Raw genomic sequence first — 13,676 nt, 5'->3', positions numbered from 1 at the left:
GATAAATTCATATAATTATATGGTACTTACAGCTTGCACGAAAAATGAGTTTTCCAAACATGGATATAATTCAAACGTTTCGAATGCCCATGTATTGACCATCATAAGTTTTGAGCCACAAACGATTTATGAGTGCCTAGCCTAGCCTAGCCTAGCCTAGCTTGACATTAATATGCATTGTGATATTTTCCATCGCAAGATTGAAGTTATTGTTGACGATTTGCTTTGTAAATTGTAAATAAAACAAAAAGTTTTCATAAAATTATCTTAACATTTTTTATAATGATAGGAGGATCTATGATAATTATGTGTGAAACAAAATATCGGCCAAATGCTCGCCCCGGCTTCGGTGGCATACCTCTATCCGATATTTTCAATAACTCTGAGACATAATTGAGATTCAATGTCGTAAATGTGTCGAATTATCTCATCCATCAGCTTTTGAATTGTTCTTGGCTTATTAACGTACACTTTTTCTTTCAAATATCCCCAAAGAAAGAAGTCGAACGGTATCAAATCATATGATCGTGGTGGCCAATTAACATCGCCACGACGTGAGATAACACGACCATTGAATTTCTTGCGCAAAAGGGCCATTATTTCGTTGGCTGTATGGCAAGTGGCACCATCCTGGTGAAACCACATATCGTCCAGGTCCATATCCTCAGTTTCTGGCCACAAGAAGTCCGTTATCAATTGAACCTTGTAAGCGTGTAAATTCAAATCTTTATTCAAAATTCGCATCAGTGATGTTCGTGAGATGTTTATTTGTTGGGCACGATGAAGAGTCGAGGTTGACGGCTCTTCTGCCACACATTGAGCCTACAGACCCGGTTCTCTACCGCGAACAAAGCTAATAGTGAACGAATGGCAGGTACATTAAGTTCTGCATCAAAATGTATCCATATAATAGTATCCGGTTAGCTTTTTCCATTTTTATCAAGAATCATTGAAGATTACACTTTTGGAATCCCAAATAGATTATGGCGATCCGTTATCACATTGTTGTGAAACTTTGTACAGTTCAAGCTAACTCGAGCTAACTCGCAGGTGGTACTTACAACCACTATTTGTTAATTATGACGGAAACTAAAATATCATCATCATTAAGTTTCTATATTCTGTTTTTTAGGCTTAGAATTTTGGTGGTGGTCCAATACATTATTTTCCTACTTATTACTTGGTAACTTCCGAAGTAGTCCATTGTGATTGAATGGTACAATACCACAAACTGTAATATCTTTAGCGACCATCAATACGGTTTTCGTAAACATAGATCAACCGGGGATCTCCTGGCTTATGTCACCAACGTATGAACTGAAGCTTTAAAGAAATATGGGGAATCCAAAGCAATCGCACTGGACATATCGAAGGCTTTTGACCGGGTTTGACATCTAAATAAATTAAGATCGTACCGTTTGTCGTCTTCACTTATAAACTGGCTCAGCAGCTTTCTCAATGACCGATCCAATCAGTCAATAAACTCTTCTATCAACCAAATCCGTAGAGAACAACAAATAACATCAATACCGATTCTGAAAATAGTGTTGAGTGGGGTGGAAGCAATCTGATTTAATGCTGCCAAGACCCAGGCTGCTGTATTTGTAACTGTAGCTCAGGATTTAGTCCTGTTTGGATATAAAATATTACCATCACAGCAAATTCGCTTGTTGGATGTTAAGGCTGGGAGCAATATGTCCTGGCATGGTCACGTAGCTCAATTAGGTAAGACAGATGCATAAAAACTTGGAGCCCTCCTTTTAGACCAATAAGTTTTACACAACGCAACAGCTTCTAATCCTCTGCAAGAATCAGATTCGTCCAACATCGGAGTATTGCTCGCATATGTGGAGCTCGGCTCTCAAGCATATTCCGAGGATGTTCGACTCAATACAAAAAAGAGCAAATCGACTTATAGGCGACTCAGAGTTGACCAAAATCCTGGACAACTAAGAACATAGAAAAAAGGTTGCTGATCTGACTTTGTTTTATCGATACTACCACGGCAGATGCTCTTCCAAGCTGCCAAACATAATCCTATCTAGATTAATATCTGAAAGACCTACTCGACACTATACAGCTCGCTTGAAGACGCTCAGAACGTCAATTTATCGGAACTCCTTTCTTTGGAGGAGTGCCTGTGGAATTAGCTACCAAGGCACGTTTTTCCCGACCACTATAACCAGAAGTTTAAGTTCCATATCCATAGGAATCTACATCTCCATTTCTCAGAAATTCGTTATTGGGTCTTTGTGAAGAAGTTTACAAGATTTTTCTCGATGAAGTTTCTTCTGCAAATTTAGTATTTTCACCTTACAATTTTGTATTACAATCACTGTTATCGCATATCGAACGTTTGGGGCTATCAAGGTTATTAAATTATTGTGAAATCATTGTTTGAAACCATTCCGGAAGTAGTTCAGAGTTGAACTATCCACTAGTCAATCGATTATACAGGAATTTTATTTATTTTCCCCTTTCTTCAAATTAGACTTGTAAGAAAGTTTCATTTTTTCATGAAAAAGTAACGTCACTGTAAAAATGTTATCATATTTTAACACAATCATCCAAAGAATAATATCTATCAAAGAAAGATTTGACAATACTAATGACAGAGCCAATTTGGAGAACTTTATTTTTCATTTTAAATATCTTTTATAATAATCGAACATTTTATTCAACTCTGAATTGATAAATTCCAAATAGAAAACTAACATTGATATGCTTTTTCATTATCATCGATGTAAATTTTTGTTATCCATGAGACTTTTCAAAGAAATCCTTTTTTCATTATCAGGGCCATGAAGCTCAAACATTCACTATTGGAAAAATTTTGATTTTTTTCCACTTATTTAATTAGTTTATTATGTTAGATTAATTATAAAAATTGACTATTAGCTATGATGGAGAGATATCAGTGATCCTAATATTAACATATTACACTCCGCCAAAAAAGTATCGCTCAATAACTTGAACTTACTATAATACATAAAAAGGTCTCAGGAAACGGCGCAGTTTCGCTGAGATCTCGGCGTTAGAGATCTGATCTCTTCGCGATCTCGAGATAGAATGATCTCCACTATTCCAAACGCCTCGCCTGGATTCGTGAAAGTACGGAACAAATATCAAGTAGAAGGTTTTTGCTTTTTCCCAAAGTCAGGTATATTGGGGAGGATTAATTTAATTGTATGATATTTGGACATTGGAATTTTCTGAGACAGGTATTGGTCGTTCAGGTATAGATAGATTATCGATGGTTTGAATCTGCAGATGGAGCCTGAGAAACGGTTAGCACATCCAAGGAAGGCAGCAGGTGTGTAAATAAACGATACGAGACTCATCCAAGGCCCCGTATTTGGAATGAGAACGAGGCAAGTGTAGTGCCAGCAACCGCGGTTATTCCAGCTGCAATATTAAAATTTTTGCAGTTGAAAAGCTGATGGTCGACTCTGTATCCACGGCGCTGGTTCATCGAACGCGTGCTCTGGTACGTCTTGATGGTGGAATTAACTCATAAAGGAGTATCGAGATGCACTGGCACGTTTACTTTGAACCAAGTGCTTAAAGCAGGCCAAAATTTAGCCTGAATACTTCGTGCATGGAATAGGACCTCGGTGTACTATTCCAGCGACATGAGGACATGTGTTATCATGTATTAACACAAAGTGATTGACTATTAAAGGAGAACAAGGAACAATATGTAATCCAAATCACAATATGTTAGACCTTCCTACGAAATCATGCTGCAAGTAAAATACCTCTTACCGTTTCTTCTATAAACATGTATTCTCCGATATTCAGTACATAAATAAAATCTGCACTCTTCCGTGAAGAGAACATTACCTCAATCCTGAACATTCCAATTCGCTTGTTAACCTAACTGCGCGATGTTCTCTGGTCAGTTGAGGAGCAGTGTCATTTACTCTGGCTGTAATTCTACTATTTCTTGAAAAGTTATTCTCCGATCGTACCCTTACATAGATAAAGCCCGTAGTCTCAAAAATCTATTTTCGGTAAGTGTAGTTGCAGATGATCCATTGACCCAATATCATATTTTAGGGTCCTCGATATCTCGGGACACAGTAGACCGATAATTTCAATTTAAATTTCTGTTTACAAGCTTTTCCATAGTCAATATTAAATCGAAAATTGTACAATAATACAGGAGCTGTGTACTCTCGATTTGTGCAGAACAAATGCTGATAAGCAAATTTAACGTTTTTTATACTATTTTTTTTTGAAATCAAACTATATTTCTCTTGCTTCGTTTTCCGTATTTTTGTTTGTGTCTGATAGTGTAACAATAAAAAATTCTAAGTCTGATTTTGTTAGCGATGTTGCCTTTTTGGCGGAGTTTATTATACGATAAATTGATTAAAGATATGACTTTTTGTCTACTATGTATTATCTACTTATTAAGGTATTATTATCAACTGTAAATATATACATGACTGAAATATCATATACGCTCAATTCAAGCTTTAATTATGAATGATTTGTTAGATTGAAATTTATGTAAGAATTTTTAAACGGCGAACGATAGGTTGAATGTATTAAATATTATAAAATAAAATCTATTTTCTTACTGAACTTGGTTTTTGTTACTATTTTTAACTACAAAACTATTCAGAAACCTATTTTTATTGCCCATATACGAGGGTTGTACCAAAAGTAAGGTTCCCAATGAGCTACCCGTCTACGATTCGCTTAATCACTCAGTGTTCGTTTGGTGCCCGTAAGATATGAAGTTTATGGTGAGGCTTCTTCATGATAACGCTTGGACCTACGTCGTTCATTAAATTTGGCTGGACTGTTATGCTCCATCGCCGGTACATCCCTGACAACCTAGCCTCATCGGTTGGCAAATGTCTCCTTCGTATACAAAAGCTGTAGGTACCGTCTTCAACAATGTTTTCTAATTTAAAAAATATTTAAGCCTTACTTTTGGTGCAATACTCGTACTATACTAATCAAAAACTCTATGGGTTTAAAATGTTAAAAAGAATGTTTGAAAAAAAAGTGTCTGGAAAGTGTCGCCGATATAAAACTATGGCGTAATTTTGAAGATGCCAAAATTTGCTGTTTTTATATTATAGATATCTCTGTATTTTATCATAAAAATTTTAGCAAGTTTACTTCGTCTTCGTTTATTAAATCCGAATAATCGTTGTCTTTGATTCCTTTTGAATGATTTCTGAAACGGAATAAATCAAAAATTATATTTAATATCGTATTTTTTATAAACAAAATTATTATTTAGACAATGCTATTTTTATACTTATAGTGACATCTTCTGCGAGAATCAATAAAATTCAATTGAATCGTACAGGTATCTTCTTATAATACTTTATTTTGTATCCAATGATGGCGCTGTAAATTCAGTTAACATTTTATAAGATTTGCATAGAAATACATAACCTCAAACAACAAATAACATTTTTGGTCAAAATTGAGAAAATTTTGGACTTTAGAAATGTCAAATGAACAAGTAAGTACATTTTTGATACTAATATATGAATCTATAAATAAAATGTATACAATGGAGTTAGTAAACCTTTTTAAATGTGTTTTTCATTTCAGAAGACAAGACAAACTATTTATAACACCACAAAGGAAATAGCTAATAAAATCGGAGGCAAATATGAAGTAGAATTCGATAATAATTCAATAGATCTTATATCAGAATTGGTGTATAAAAAAATTATTTCATATGGAAAAGATTTAGAATCTTTTCAAAAGTATTTTTAAATTTTCTCTTATAACTTTATCTATGAAGGTTTGTTTTAGGCATGCTAAGAGATCAACAATTACAACAGATGATGTGAAATTATTAGTCAGGAATAATAAATCTTTGGTGAGTAAACCTCAAAATTGTTATTCTATATATCTGGATATTCTATATATTTGGATTATAGCTTTAAAATCCTTTTTTCTATTTTTGTTTTCTTTATAGTTTATCATTTGGCATGGCTGTTTTTATTATTATTTTCCATTCCTTTCGGTTCTGGCATTTTGTCCTCCAGTTCTCCATATCAAATGCTTTTGTGTCCATTGTGTTATCCTTTTGATCAATTCAATTGGTTTTCTTTTCATTATATACCCAGCTCAGTTGAGTCTTTGTGCTTTTATGTATCTCACTATATTTTCCTTCTACAGCTCCCTATTTCTTCACTCTCCTTTCCATTGATATGGAAAAGTGAACAAATTTTTCCTATTTTAAAAAAGATAATAAGGTTGTTATTTGGAATGATCGACTCATCATAATTATTTCCAACTTTTCTAAGGTATTTGAAACTGCTTGGTTTTTATCCTGGTAGATCTACGGTGACAAATTTAATGTGCTTAATACAATTGTATACTGTAGTATAATTGGATAGCGGTGGTTAGGTTGATGTCATCTATACAGATTTTTCCAAAGCTTTTGATAGCTTGGATCATGGTATTATTCTGACTAACCTATCCAACATTGATTTAACTGATTCATTTACCAACTTTTTTGTGTCATACCTCACGTTAGAATGATTGCAATGAAGCATTTATTATAAATTATATTAATTATCAGAAATTGCAAACAAAACCAATTTAGGGGAAACAATAAATTTAAAACGTGCCCAAAGATCTTTGGTATATTCAGTTTATTTTAAATACCCTTCGCATGGCTCACAACCTTTTTAATAATAACCTTTGAAGCCTTATATGTTGGACATTGAATTTTTGAAATTGAAAATATAGATTAGGGCTGGAAAATTAGGAATATTACGAAGTATTGTAAAAAAAGTATTTTGGGAGTTATAATATGTTTCCTTTTCAGCCTTTTTCAATCATTATTTTATTTAAAGAATTAATTATTTTTTAATAGGTTGAACTGGTAGATTCAAAATTGAAAGTCTTAAATTCCTTAAAACAGACTGAAGACCCAACTACGACATCAAAAAGGAAGAGAAAGTGATATTTAATTATTTCAAATAATAAATGTTCTATTTGATGTGTTTTATTTTGATTTCCTATTCATATTTAATGAAAGCTGCTATTTATTTTTGAGATATAGCAACACTGATGGGAATATGTCAAATTTTACATTGTCATAATAAAATTTGACAATTTTAATGGTGAATGTACATGCTGTCACACGCGTGCTATTTGAGTTGTTTACAGATACTTGAAACATTCATCTTGGTAAAAAAATGAAATAAAATCTTGAACATTTTCGTGCGATGATTTTCTATGACTTTCGACCTGGATTAAACCAACAGCAGTATGCAGATCAACTTGCTTCCATTTTGGTTGTTTAAGCACCATCTCCAGCCATCCTGTTTCTCTGGTGTTCTGAATTCAATCGTGGTCGTACTTCACTACAGAATGAATTCGCTCAGAAAAGCTTGTGTCGATTGATGCAAAGAAATCACAAAAAAATTCGCGCACAAAGCAAATGGTCGCCTGTTTTTTTCGGAATAACTGTACAATATGTTACATTGGAGTAGGGGTCTCCGAACTACGGCCCGAGGGCCAGATCCGGACCGCGACATTGTTTTACTACTGTTACTATTGCTTTGATAAGTTTAAAGGAAGGGAATGAAAACACAGAATGATAATTACTCAGTTTTATTTACTTCTAGGTAAAACTTTGATGATGCAGAAAACTCAACTAAAGTCTAAGCTTAAGCATATTTATAACTTTTACTTTTAGACGCCGGTCACTTTTTGTCATTAATTTAATGTAATTACCGTCAAAGGACCTTCTTCACACGGGTCATCTTCTATTTATTTAGGTATTTAATGATTTCTACAGGAATCCCATTCCTTCTTGCACCCTTGTGTTTTCAAATTTTCTATGTCTTTCAAGATTTTTTTATCTGTTGGTTCCTTCACGATTTCTTTTCTTATATATTCTTCCTGTGCGGTTCCTCCTCTTGTCTATTCAGTATTCCTTTGAAGTATTGAGCCAATCTTTAAATTTTTCTTTTCGAACTGTTATATTGATTAATAAACCAAAAAATCTTATTTTTCTCATCGAACGACGAAAATTATTAAACAACCAGTTATATTTATCCGGTACATTCGAACGAGTTAACTCGATCTGCAATTGAAAATGAATGCAATCAGCTGACGGGTTGCTTCGGTCCTTGTACATTATAATCTTTGATTATTTTCAATAGTGTATTTGGGTTTTGTAAGTTTATTAATTTTTTGGTCTCTAGACATAAAACCGTTCAATAATAATTATGAAACCATCTAAAATCAATTCCACAACTGAAGTAATGTCTATGAACAAAGAAAAACTATAAACTGATTCACGATACTAAAGTGATAAAAATTAAAGGTTTCTGTAGATTCAATATGAAATTTTAAAACTCAGATCAAAATATCGTTCTGATAGATTCGCAATCAGCTGATAGGTGACTTATCTGACCCAAACCATAAGTTCCTAAAAGTCTCACTAAGTCGTGTGATTGACACACAGATAGCGCTCCAACTGTCAAATCCATATGACGTTTATGATGTACCAGCTTTCATAAGACTATGTTTAAAATTTCGTGAAATTTCGATTGGTGTCAGCCATTTTAGTGAAGCTACCTTTGCTATTTTCAAAACAATGGATACAAACAATTTCATGTGTTGATTTATCGTTGCTTCTTGATAAAAAAAATACTGTACATGCTCAGTAATTGCTTCAAAATTATTATCTAGACTCTGCACCATCGAAAACAACCATTTGTTATTGGTTTGCTGAATTTAAACGTGGTCGTACAGACACCGATGATGGTAAACGTTCTGGTCGTCCAATTGAAGTGGTTACTCCAGAAAACATCAGAAAAGTCTACAAATTGGCTATATCTAATCGTGAATTGAAATTGCATGAGATAGCTGACGTTCTGAAGATATTAGAAGGCGGTGTGTTTACAGTTATGCATTAACACTTGAACATGAGAAAGCTTTTTTCAAAGTGGGTGTCGCGTTTACTCATAGTCGTTCAGAAACAACAACATGTTGATGATTGAGAACAGTGTTTGACCATGTTTACACGTAATAAATCAGATTTTTTGCGTTGATATGGGACAATGGATGAAACATGGATCCAACACTTCACTCCAAGCAGGTGAACCAAGTCCGAAGCATCCAAAGGCACAATAATCAGCTGCGAAGGTTATGGCTTTAGTACAGCAAATACTATATAGAGTTGTTGGATCATTTGAATGCAAAAATCAAGGAAATACGGCATATGTCGGAGAAAAAACCACTGTTTCGCCAAGACAATGCGCCGATTCACAAGTTGATAGCAACGATAGTTAAATTGATCGAATTACCCTTCGAATTGCTTCCTCATCCATCGTAAAGCTCAGATCTTGCCCCCAGTGACTACTGGCTATTTGCTGATCTCAAAAAAATGCTCGCCGGTGAGAAATTCTGTTTAAATGAAGAACCAATTGCTGAAACTGAAACGTTATTTTGAGGCAAAAGACAAATCCTTCTACAAGCACTGCATCGAGAAGTGAGAAAAGCGTTGGAAGTATGGAATTATAGAACGATTTTTGGCAAAAAATTTGTTTTTCTGAGTTAGTCACATGGCTTGAGTGATGTATTATATATTCGTATGTTGACATATGCTTGATAATGATAAGTTTTCAATAAAGTGTAGGGAAAATGAGTATAATAATTATTTAGTTCAATTAAGACGATTTTTTTACAATATAATCTAACTAGGTAATAAATTACGATTGAACATGACACGTTAAAAGCAGCCACTCACAAACTTATAATCACGAATGCAAAATTTATATTATTGTGGCGAGGTAAGTATGTGCATACTCTATATAAACTAAACTTAAATTCAATTACTTTTACTTCTAATAGAAATTAACGCAGGTTTTAAGATTTAAAGTTATTTCTTTGATAACATACATTACTATACAGAGTGATACATTGAGAATTTTCAATTCCTGAACTCTATATTTCTATACCTATCTAATCTATATATGATATGATTAATACGACGTGCTCGTGGGTTTGTTTCATTAACCCCACACCATAGTTGCTTTCCAATTTATTAAGCACTTTGTGCACGAATCCTTTGTGCACGATGTTCACGAGTTTGACACACAAGAATCAATTGGAACAAACTTCGGTAAGTTTTGCGTCAAGTGTCAAATTTGAAAATATGTCATGTGTTTTAAGCAAACACAAGTGTAAATCTAAATGAATGAATTTCAAATAAATTCGTACAGAACATCAACTCCACAGTTTGTGTTTAAACCACAATTTTGAAGCTCATGTAGCCCACTTTTCCCGCGAACCTCATCCATGTTGTAACGACTTTGCAATGTTGCCAACTTAGGCATGGTTGTTGGAGCATATCCAACACATTTATTTGGTGTGTAAGGGGCAAACGCAACTATGCTCGACGCACAGATCTTAAGAACGACAATTTGGAACGTGGGTTTGAAGTATTCGCACCCATGTGCTCGATTAAGTACTGTGTAATTGAAAAGCGACTAATCTAATTATGTTACGTCACACATGACAGTAAGCGTGTAGCATATTGTTTATAATACAGATTCAATCGGAATAGAAGAGAGAGAAATATGAGAATATTCATTTTCTCTCTCGTTCGAGACACTTTATCTATACTGCGCATACTTGAGAATGCGCAGAACCGAACTGGAACCTTGGAGGATAGAGAAATCGTTGCCATTCTGTCTTCCTGAGTCGGAACAGCTTCCACTTTTGCTTATTATTTGACTTAACTTTCACAATAAGAAAACACGTATATTTATTAAACACCTACACATTTCTGTTTTGATTTAAAACTATTTGCAAAAAATGTTAAGTACAATATGTACAGGTACGATAATTGCTGTTGTTAGCGGGAGCTCACAACACGTGTTTATACAGTTTATAGACATAAGAGTACAAACTAGTGTCTTTTCGGTTATTAATAAATAATTATTGCACTGGAACTTGATGATAGATTCACGATGAGGGTAAAATTAATGTGAGAGTTGCACAGAAAAATCAAAATGATATTGAAAGAAAAAGAAAATTGAAATTATAAAAAGAATTCATCGAACTATAATTATAATATTTGATTGACGTTCATGACAAAATAAAAATCTTACCAAAAAAATTAAAGTTTATAATTAACAAATAAAGAATAGGGGTTGATTGTAGAGGGTTAAAAATTTGGGGTTGTATTTATTTTTTTATTGCTGTATCATAAAAAAAATAAAAACAAAAAGTTTTATCTGAAAAATAAAAAGGAAAAATTAATGGTGGAGTACCCTTAACATTTAGGGGGATGAAAAATAGATGTTGTTCTATTCCCAGACCAACCTGATATGCACACAAAAATTCATGAGAATCGGTTAAGCCGTTTCGGAGAAGTTCAATTACAAACACCACGACACGAAAATTTTATTTATTAGATAATCCAAGTTTATTTTATTCCTACACAAACTGCTTGAGGTTGACAGAAATATAATTAACGCCCGTATTTACTAGATTTAGAGTTCAAATTGTCAAACCCCATATCAAATATAGCAATTTTCAAATATATTTACGGCTCAAAGTGGATATACTTATCACCCTATATTACCAATATTCTATTCACGTTTATTATATTATAGAGATAATTTACTTTTCTTATCGGTTTTGTGGCTTGTCCGTCGATTTTTTTAACTACTTCTAATGACTAAAAAGGGGAACGAGAAATGCTAAAATGTGTATATTCATATAACGGTTTGTGTAGGCCATTATGCCCGTTATTTATTTAGGTTTATGGAAATACCTGAAAGTTTTTTTTTCATTTTGCATCAATATTAACGAATCAAACTATTAAGAGCGTGTGAAATACCATGTCCAGGTGGTAGTGGTAAACTGGTCACCAAAATTACCTGCTCCACTAATACGACGCGTGAATTGGTCACCGGAATTTAAAAGTTTATTTAATCCCTATAGGTAAATTGGTTGCCAAGATTTTAAATCGGAAACATTTTACTTTGACTAGTTTATTATTCTAGAACAACATTCATCTAATAGTTCCTAAACATTAATTATATAAAATTCTTTTAACTTTTTAAGGAAGATATAAAACATAAAAATTTTTTTCATACTACCTATCGTTTCTGAGTTATAGATATTTAAAGTTGCGAAATCAGAACTCAAATATTTTCTAAATATAGTGTCAGTTAGTGCGACAAGTTAGAACTCGTAATATCGGCTGTTTTGTTCATTATTCTCTGACCGTAAATTATTTATTCGGTGTTTATGATTGTAGTTTAGTCCCAGTTAGACTTGTAAGATGCAAGTATGCTTTTGGACCAAGATATATTTTTAGAAAACGTTTAGGGAGGCTTCGAAAAACCAAAACTTCTGAAGATAAACGTATTGTACCCAGAGATAGCCGGGATCTGTCTGTGAGTACTTCTGTTTTGATAGGAGATTAAGAGAAGCTGACTTTTATGTCTTAAAAATCAAATTAAGAAGTTGTAGTAAGCCTAAGATCATAAATATTGGACGCATGGAGAATGGGGGAGAGTTTCATAGAATGAATCAAAGTAAAAAAGGTTTTTGGGTCTAAGAAAAGAGTGTGTGTGCGCAAGTCAAAGGAAGAACGGATACTAAGACCATGTTTAAACTCGTAAAACACGGCGGAGACTCGGTGATGGTTTCAGAAGGTTTTGGAGGTAGGTGAAAATTCATCTTGCAGCATTACAACAATTCCAAGCATTCCTCGAAGCTGTGCAACGAGTATTTGAAAGAATTGGAAAGGAAGAATGTGCCGAAAGTGATAAGTTGTGGGACAACTTGGACAGGTGAGGTAGAAAACATTGTCTCACCTCCACTTCACATCTTTGGAATATCCTGAAAAAAGAATAGAACCAAATATACGACGTATATTTATTGAATGCCAAAATTGTGCACCAAAATAATAGAAGCAGCAGGGAGTTATATCGATGAATAAAAAATTCAAATACATATTATGTAACAACTACAGAATGTAGTTTTGTCACGAAAATATTTTTATCTATAGATTTGTTCTTGAAAATAAAATCGTATTGTTTTAGTATTTGTTGTGTATCACACAAACTATGCGATGGGGGAAAACTTGTGATCGATAGTGAATATATCCAATAACCGAACCTATTGGTTCCGTACCCATAGAGGAGCCCCATCCTATAGATAGCCAACTCGAGTTCTTGTTTCAGCGACGTCTCTTGGTTCATGAGCAGTACAAAATGTACACGAAACAACAGTTTCCATCCTGCTTTTGGCGGCATACTTAAAATTCAAATCTTTCAATGGAGTTGTATCAACCAAAACGATGGTGATAGTACCGCACCTTTTACTAACCCCAAACCTTTACTATTTTGTTTTAAACATATAGAGCTGACATTATTTGGACATATTTTCAAATTTCCTGTCATGTTGTCCATAAAACCGATCCGGGTTAGACAGACTTAACTTAACTGGACATCAGAATGAAGAGCAAACCTAAAATAAGTAAAACTTTAATATAATTAACCAACCTTGTCCTTGTATATATGTGATATCGAAATTTAGATAATATACATTAGTTAATATTCAGTAAATAAACAGTTTTACATTCATTTTTTCTTTTTTTTTACTACAATGAGATTAAAAAGCTGTTTTTGGTAGACATCCACCCCAATTTAACTAAG

General features: G+C 33.6%; 1 protein-coding gene across 1 annotated transcript; it reads left to right on the top strand.

Moving 5' to 3' along the window:
- Positions 1 to 5,382: 5,382 nt before the first annotated feature.
- On the top strand, positions 5,383 to 6,985 carry LOC130893999 (centromere protein S-like). Its single transcript, XM_057800478.1, has 4 exons — positions 5,383 to 5,488; positions 5,581 to 5,738; positions 5,788 to 5,854; positions 6,860 to 6,985. Exons 1-4 carry the CDS (start codon positions 5,474 to 5,476, stop codon positions 6,947 to 6,949), a joined length of 330 nt encoding a protein of 109 aa, XP_057656461.1. The 5' UTR covers positions 5,383 to 5,473; the 3' UTR covers positions 6,950 to 6,985.
- The last annotated feature ends 6,691 nt before the right edge of the window (positions 6,986 to 13,676 follow it).

Source organism: Diorhabda carinulata, chromosome 5, assembly GCF_026250575.1.
Source record: "Diorhabda carinulata isolate Delta chromosome 5, icDioCari1.1, whole genome shotgun sequence".
Taxonomy (NCBI): domain Eukaryota; kingdom Metazoa; phylum Arthropoda; class Insecta; order Coleoptera; family Chrysomelidae; genus Diorhabda; species Diorhabda carinulata.
The sequence above is the reverse complement of the archived record's forward strand: the minus strand, read 5'-3'. Positions and strand labels throughout refer to the sequence as shown.